Source organism: Rosa chinensis, chromosome 3 (assembly GCF_002994745.2).
Source record: "Rosa chinensis cultivar Old Blush chromosome 3, RchiOBHm-V2, whole genome shotgun sequence".
In the NCBI taxonomy this organism is placed as follows: domain Eukaryota; kingdom Viridiplantae; phylum Streptophyta; class Magnoliopsida; order Rosales; family Rosaceae; genus Rosa; species Rosa chinensis.
In genome coordinates, this window is record NC_037090.1 from 39,350,152 (window position 1) to 39,359,278 (window position 9,127).

Here is a 9,127-nt window from a genome sequence, read left to right on the forward strand (position 1 = left end):
ACAAAAAGAAGAGCTTCGAAGAAATAACGACTAGTTTTAAAATGCAAAGTCAATGTTGATAGCTCATACTTCTTTGTTTAGCTTTAGATTTCATATATTCATGGCTGCTATTTGTAATTCTTAGTCGGATTCTCAATTTCTGCTCATGGGATACATTTCAAACTGCAGAGAGTTTGCGTCATATTTCAATTTCTCTCAATTTATATGGTATATTAAGATTTGTTGAACCAGTTTTCTTTTTACTCAGTTGTAATAGTAAGAACACCTGTTATCAGAAGGTTCACATTCTAAAACCTGGTACTAAAGTTATTAGTAGAGAGACACTCTTCCTTCTTGTTTTTTAGTAGAGATACACCAGTTTTTCACTGATCTTGGACCCAAAAAAAAAAAAACCGGTTTCTACTTATCAATGCAATTAGTAATTCCAGGAAATTTTAATTCTATCAGTACAGAATATACTTACTTAAATCATTGAATATTGGAAATTATTAAAACCTTTTTCCTCATTGTAACAAATAACCAAGAACTTCTGTGAACTACAGACCACAACATCCAATGTATCATCATCAGGCTGAGCTTCAATTTATTGAATTATTTTTAGCAGTACTGTTCTCAAAACAGAAAATGTATAGAATCATGAAAAAAAGTAACAAAGAAAACCGTTATCACCAGTAGTCCTTACAAGTACATGCTCCTCCTTTGAAATGGTGGAAGCGATTTGTGTCTCTCAAAACAATGACTCTACCTGTAACCATTGAAACTATTTTTACCCAGGAGTGGCAATCTGCAGAAATACGAATATTCTTTGTAATCCTAATTGGCATTCCAGCAGCAGTGTGAACTAGTGCAAAAGTAATTGCTACTCTTTCACTGTGCCCGCAAACCCACATCGATTTCACTTCTTCATTTAATCATGTAAGACAACACTTGTGTCAGGAATATACCCAACCTCTTCCATAGCATCCGTCAATTCATTCCAAACTTTCTTAAACTCAACTGAAAACCCCCCACCCACTACAAACGTGTGGATCCGACTCCCTATTTGCAACCAACTGCATCCAGCCTGCCCCCCGCCCCCGCCCCCCCCCCCCCCCACATCCCTCCATTTTGCATAAACATTTGAGAGCACCACATAGTTCCCGGGATTGTTAGGTTCAAGCTCAAACAACTCCATTGCAGCACGCTCCGCAAGAGCAACTTTGCCTTGGAGCCGGCATGAGTTGAGTAATGAACCCCATATGCTTCCAGACGGCTTCACAGGCATGTTTTCTACTACATCTAAGGCCTCCTCAATTCTACCAGCTCTTCCCAAAAGATCTACAAGACAAGCATAATGCTCAACAGTTGGGGATATACCATAACCCAACTTCATTTTATCAAACAATCTCCGTCCTTGGTCAGTAAGCCCCGCATGGCTACAGCCAGATAACAGAGCTATAAAGGTCACTCCATCTGGTCTGATTCCAGACTCTACCATCTGATCAAACAATATCATTCCTTGTTCAATAAACCCATTCACCACATACAGTGGCGGACGCAGACATTTTTGTGAGTGAGGGCAGAAAAAAGATTGAATAAATAAATATAGAATACTATGATGAATGAAACATAATTTTTCAATCTTTTGACATGGATAATATTTTCAATGAATACATATTCTAACTTCTTAACACATAAACTAACTTTAAATCAATATATTTCTTGACACATATTTTATTTCTATCTATTTACCATAAAGTACACTTACTATATTTCCTAGCAAGACAAAAAAATGAAAATACAAAATCATCATGCATTAAAAAGAAACCCACGGTTACCTTTGATAGAGCTCAGACTCTTGACCTCTCAAATGAGAGACCAAAGCCTTACCACCCCACCTTATTACAATTTAATGTTAGTGATCATTATGTAGTTCATAAAAAAGAAGTTAAAACTGATTAATTATGAAATCATGCACATGTGAAACTCTTATATAGTAGAAATATAAAATTAAGAAGAGAAAGACTTGCGACTTGTAGACAAGTCAAATGGTTGCATAAATTTACACGTGTAAGTTTCCTTAGTTTAATTGCAATGCTGTGGTTCTGTGAGGCAGCAGATTACACAATAGTCAAGTCATGGGGCAGCATATATATTCCTCTTCTTCTGGTGGCAAAACCGATGAACATATATATATATATATATATATATATATATATATATATATGATGCTGTTGAGCAAATGAAAAAAATTCACTGGGGGCAGCAGCCCCCACTCGTCCCAACGTGCGTCCGCCCGCCAGTGCCAGTGACCACATACCCTGTAAGAACAGTATTCCAAGATGTCAAATCTTTACAGTGCATATTGCCAAACACCCTCTTACAGTAATCAATTGCTCCACATTTTGCATACATGTCCATGAGTAAGTTCAATATAGGGACATCAGGACACTTGGTTTTCAGTATCGGTCTACTGAGTCGCCCCGACTCGCGACTCCTCAACGAATCACGAAAGTTTGTTTCTTGCTGTCGCTGTGCCAAGCTTACAAACCAATTTACACCAAGCCTACATACCGGTATCGCTGTCCTCTCAATCGACAAATTTTTGGCCCATACCGGGACCTGGCAGCACCGAGACAAACACCCAAAAATGATCAGGGCATGCACTCCCATCTCTCTGTAACGACACCCATCCATACCGACACCAACAATTCTCGGTAACTCTCGATTTGTTACCCTACAAGCTGTCGGTCTCGCTGACCCATCACATCACGTGAAACAGATGCATCGAGGCCAAAGTTCATCTCCCGATAGCCTCTCCTCCATGATACACCACAATTAAAGAGCTAATTTCGGCACTGTGATCCCCTCGAACGATAAACTGAGTCCATTTTTCTCTCGCCATGGTACACCATAGTCGAACTAGTTTCAAACTTTCAATATCATTGTACTCTTTACCGGCGAGAACATTCTTAGGACGCTTTCGGTACCTCCAGTCCTCCACACTCGGTATCGCTGCACATCTCTCGGTATCACTTCTCAAAAATTGACATCATCTCAGTATCGCTCATTGTTCTGGTTCTACTCCCTCTCGGTATCACTCATCCGGCATAACTCCTGGCGAGAGTCACCAACAGTTCTCCAGCTTTTGAATGGAAGATTGTAAGTAAAACGTGAACCAAACCAAGTTTGGATGTCTACACTACAGTACTCAGCAGATTTGCACAGAGGATAACGAATTTTGGGCGTTGCACTCGTGCTAGCACCCGAGACAAAAAAAAAAAAAAAAAGGAAGAAGAAGAAGCAAAAGCCAAAATTGTTGATTGCCAAAGCATTTGAAATAGAGCATGCTGAGAGGGAACGTGATAGGACCCTTCATTCTAAGTCAAAGTTGACTGTGTTCGAAACGAAAATTTAGAAGCTAAAGACAGGGTTGAATTAGATCATTGGTTCAAACCCATATCCGTTTCTGGGATCTTCCGGCAGCAGAGTGCAGCAGGTTCCTATGAAGCTTTCGTTGCCCTCGTTAAAACTCCCATTGCTCCTGGCCTCTATCGCTCACGTTGATGGAAGCCAAAATACAACCAGAGAAGAGCTGAATCGAGGCCCCCTCCTAACAGATATTGCCAGAGGTGCAGCTTGCAATCTCTTCGCAACTCCAGACACCGGAGGTTTTGACACGAGAGGTGAACCCCCTAAAAAAAGATAAGTATTTTTACTTCTCTCATTGAACACGAGCACCACTTTTATATACCTGTCGAGACTTATATACTCACGATTAGGTTCAACTAGTCACGATGCTTCTACTTGCCTAATTTTACATACGAGATCAATCTTCACCCCACTGTTAGAATTAAGTGGACTTAACATTATCTAAAAGCATTAAATAAATAGAACAATTGATCTAGCTAAATAAATAACAAGAAATATGTGATTATAACTCTTATATCAGTCACCTATCTAGATGTATATCTCTTGATAGGAGTAGGACTCTCATTGTTAATAACCTGATTAACATGAAGTGTTGTGATAAGTTTTAAGTCTCCTAAACTGATAAACATGAAGTAAAACTAGGACTCCTTATGGGATGAGTCCAAGATAAGATTTTGGCCAATATATAAGGAGGAGAAAGTTCCTATGTTCAACACTACTTTTGCATACGTTCTCATTCCCATTCTGAAGCATCTAGTGTTGAAGCATAGAAGATTTTCTTCCATTGTGCAGCTGCTCATTTCTAATCCTTGAAGATGTCTACCTCGATGAATGCTCTTGGACAAGCTGTGGCTGCAGGGATTGAGAGTGTCAATCCAGGTGATTACTCCTACTGTGATTAGGAGAGCTTCTGGCATGCTGCATAATTGTTTTGTTCTTGTGCAGGTTGTGTGTTATGTGATTTGTGATATGATCTTGTGTGTTTCTTATTTGCTAACAAATGGTATCAGAGCTTAGGAATTTCTTAAAAAACATATCATGCATTTTTTTGTTTTGTTTTAGAAAACCATACTGTGAAAATTATTTTCTGAAAAATAAAATATATTTTTTATTTATAGTAAAGCAGGCCTTAAGTGTTGTTAACCCGTTTTTAGTACTAATCCAATTCATTAAGTAAATAGGCCCAAACCTGAGTCCATAATTAATATATTAGTTAAAGAATATTACCGTTAGAACATAACGGTTACTTTTGATTTAGGGATCGGATTGAGATAGGGCTCACTGAGATGAATTCTCAGTTATGGGGATTCAAGACCCCTCTTTAGAATTGATTGGATTATGTGAAAGTTGAAATTTGCTGCTTATTTTCTTTTGTTTCCGCTAAATAATTGTTGTAGCGCTGTAGCAGAGGCTAAGGTATGTTTTCTGAGAAATCAGAACTTGCGTTTCAATTTCTGCATTATGGAAAGGGTTGTCATATGGATTACTGTTTAGCATATGGAAAGGGTTGTCATATTGCATATAAATATCATATGTGGAATGATTGATTGATTCTATGATTGTTGATGAATGTATGGATGTGATGTTCTTGATATGCAAATGCATCTATGATGATATCCTTGATATTTTGATGCTTTTAGTTGAGTATGAAATTTAAAGCTAACAAGAATTAAGTACAAATCTCCCTGAACATGGTTTTTAGCAGTCTTGTTATGTTTTCATATATGCAGAACATGGTTAATAAACTGTGAATGATTAAGTAAAGCACAAAATTATTTCTTTTGATTTGTGAATTTCTAATTACAGTTTTGATCATGTTGCACAAAGCAATTCATCATTTTTCAGAGAAATTCTTAAAGACTGAACAAATTAACACTTGTGTTGCTATTTTTAAAATTACACTTATATTTTTGTTTTTCCAAAGAAGATGTTCACTGTGTAATCTTGATTATGGTACAGCACCATGTATAAACACAAATACCTATATTGATTTTTTGAGACTTTTCTTATCTAAAGATTTGATTGTTTCAACTAATAACTTGTATATGCAGGATATAGCATGGTGATTTAGAATCTTAAGTATGTTAAGTTTTATGCCACAAAGGCATTACTTGATATTACTGTAGGTTATGGGACTATTGTTTGAAGTTGTGTTTCTATGCTTGAGCAATTGATTGTTTTTGCTTGATTGCTTTCTTTTGAACTTTGCATGAAACACATAAAATTTAAATGCAGTTTTAAACACACAAAATGAAACCATGCAGTAGCTTACACCTTTTATTTTCTCTTTTGTCTAGGACCTCTTGTGGTGACCTTAGGTCAGGTTGAGATGCTTAATGGGTGGAACTATAAGAAGTGGAGAAATCAGGTGGAATTTTACTTGTCCATGCATCAAAACATGGATCTCTGCCTAATTGAGGATCAGCCCTTTGAACTAGATATATAGTGAAAGTACAAATGCGGATAGAAAGCTTTATAAGGAGTGGTGTAGCAGCAACAGGAAAGCCAAAAATGTGATTAGGTGTACTATGTCTGACACAGTGAAAGGGTCTATAGTGGAGCTCGAGTTAGCCATGGATTTTCTGGAGGAAATTGCAGACAAATATAGAAAGAGTGACAAGGTTGAAGCAGCTAGGTTGTCTAGAAAGTTCAATGAATTGAGTTTCTCTGGGAAGGGCAGTGTGAGGGAGCACATTATGCAGCTAATTGATATTAATTCTAGGCTCAGAGACCTAGACATGAGAGTTAAAGATGAGCAAGTAGTGCATGTGGCACTTCATTCTCTGCCAAACACCTACAGCAACCTGAGAACTTTATATAATGCCCTATAGACCAAATGGAACCTCAACAAGCTAATCTCTATCTGTGTGGATGAGGAGGAAAGAATTAAGAGAGAAGGAGCACCAACTACTATAGTTAACTTGGTTGAGAAGCCAAAGTGGAAAAAGCAGAATAATCTTAAGCCCAAAAAGACCACCATCACTAAAGTAGCTGGGAAACCTGCAGAAGCTAGAGCTGGAAAAATCTTTAAGTATAAGTGCTACTTCTGTAAAAAGGTAGGGCACATGAAGAAGGATTGCAGTGGCTTTAAGGCTTGGATGATCAGGAAGAGTGAGTCATTTCCTAATTCAGTCTTTTCTCTAGAAGTTAATTTTATAAATGTAGATTCACACACTTATTGGTTAGATTCAGGCTCACCTATTCATATTACCACCTCACTGTAGGGTTTAACAAAGAGGAGGGCACCAATGAAAAGTGAGCAGCAGGTCTGTGTGGGAAATGGAACAAGGGTAGCAGTTAAGGCTATTGGAACTCTGAAGATCGATTTAGGATTAGGCAAATTTATTTTTCTGGACAATGTTTATTATATTCCTTCCTTAAAAAGGAATCTTATTTTAGTAGGTCTTTTAGTTAGTATTGGATGCAAACTCATTATTGATTTTAGTGGAATAAAATTATTTCAGGGTTCTGAATACATTGGTTGTGGAATGTTTTCAAATAATTATTTGAGATTGGATTGTTATGTTATTAAGCAGGAAATTCTATTGATTGAGAACAATGAAAACATGAATGCAGATAACAACATTACAGGTATTAAAAGAACTCTATTCAATAATAAGTCTGCAAAGTTATGGCACAGAAGACTAGGCCATATATCTAAAGAAAGACTTAAAACACTTGAGAAAAATAAGATTTTGCCTGCATTGGATTATATAGACTTTAGTGATTGCATTGAATGTTTTAAGGGAAAATTGACAAACTGCAGAAAGAAAAAGGCTTTAAGAAGTCAAAATCTCTTAAAACTAATTCATACAGACATATGTGGTCCATTCAAATATAAGACACTATGTGGAAATTTTTTTTTCATCACATTTATAGACGACTTCTCTAGATATTGCTATATTTACTTGTTGTCAGAAAAATCACAAGCTCTTGATGCATTCAAAATATACAAAATTGAAGTTGAATTGCAACTTGAAAAGAAAATTAAAGTAGTGAGTTCTATGGTAGACATACTGAAACAGGCCAGCAAAAGGGACCTTTTGCACTTTATTTACAAGGAAATGGCATTAAAGCTCAGTATACAACTCCCTATAACCCTCAACAAAATGGAGTAGCAGAAAGAAAAAATAGAACCTTATTAAACATGGTGAGGAGTATGATGTGTACTTCAGGTCTGCCAAAATATTTATGGGGTGAAGCTCTTAAGACTGCAAATTACATTTGCAATAGATCACCTAGTAAATCTGTAGAAAAGACACCTTATGAGCTTTGGTGTGCAAAACAGCCAAGCTTGCATCACTGTCATGTTTGGGGATGCAAAGCTGAGGCTAAAACACCTAATGCCTTGACACAGAAGTTAGATCCAAAAACAGTGAGTTGCCATTTCATAGGATATTGTGAAAAATCAAAGGGTTATAAATTTTATTCAGCTCATCATACAACCAGGACCTTTGAAACAAATCAAGCAAAATTCTTGGATGAAGTAGTCTGTAATACAGGTTTTGAAGACTTGTCTTTAGAGTTTGACGAAATTGCAGAAAATGATACTTTAGAAATTTTTTTACCTTTGATATCTAAAAATGATGCAAGCTGTTGATTCAGAAAATGAAGTTAACAATCGAGATTCAGTAGAGCCAGTAGCCTTAGATGATCAAGCACCTGATATGGCCCAAAATATGCAATTAGAAAATGTTAACCCTTAGCCTAGAAGATCCCAGAGAGAAAGAAGACCAGTTTATGGGGAGGATAGTGATTATACTGTTTACCTGCAAGAAATCGATATCCTTGCAGGAGACAATGATCCATTGAGTTTTAAACATGCATTAGAAAGCAGTGAAGTTGAAGAATGGCAGAAAGCTATGGAAGCTGAGATTTCATCCATGAGTCAAAACAAAGTGTGGGAGCTAGTTAAACCTAATCCAAACCAGAAAGCCATAGGATGCAAATGGGTGTTAAGACAGAAAGGGATGCAAATGGCAACATAGAGAGGCATAAAGCTAGGTTGGTAGCTAAGGGTTTCACACAAAAGGAAGGCATAGACTATACTGAACCTTTTTCTCCTGTATCCACAAAAGATTCATTCAGAATTATAATGGCTTTAGTGGCACATTATAATATGGAATTGCACCAAATGGATGTTAAAACAGCATTTTTAAATGGGGAATTAGATGAAGTCATTTACATGAAGCAGCCTGAGGGTTTTGTGAAAACTGGAAAAGAAAACCATGTATGCAGACTAAAGAAATCCATTTATGGACTTAAACAAGCTTCTAGGCAATGGTATAAGAAGTTTGACTCTGTGATTTCATCATTTGGTTTTACAGAAAATATAGTTGATGAATGTGTGTACATGAAAACAGTTAGAAATAACTTTATTTTTCTCATACTGTATGTGGATGATATTCTTTTGGCTAGAAGCAACATTAAGTTACTTAAAGACACCAAAAACTTTCTGTCAAATAATTTTGACATGAAAGATTTAGGAGAAGCCTCTTATGTTCTAGGAATTGAAATCAAGAGAGACAGGGCACATGGTTTATTAAGCTTATCTCAACAAAACTACATTTTAAAAGTTTTAAAGAGGGAATGGAAACTTGTGCATCAGGTGAAGCTCCTATGACAAAAGGAGATAATCTGTCAAAGAATAAAAATTCTAAAAATGGGGGGAAGATGTCTGATACGGATAGCAAACCTTATGCTAGACTAATAGGTA

General features: G+C 36.7%; 1 protein-coding gene across 1 annotated transcript; it reads right to left on the reverse strand.

Moving 5' to 3' along the window:
• Positions 1-665: 665 nt before the first annotated feature.
• Positions 666-8,296, reverse strand: LOC112194565 (pentatricopeptide repeat-containing protein At3g14330-like). The gene is given in 5 exon segments (XM_024334786.2): positions 666-910; positions 913-1,530; positions 2,304-2,601; positions 7,833-7,902; positions 8,181-8,296. Coding segments are annotated over 5 exon segments (1,347 nt in total).
• Between the last annotated feature and the right edge of the window lie 831 nt (positions 8,297-9,127).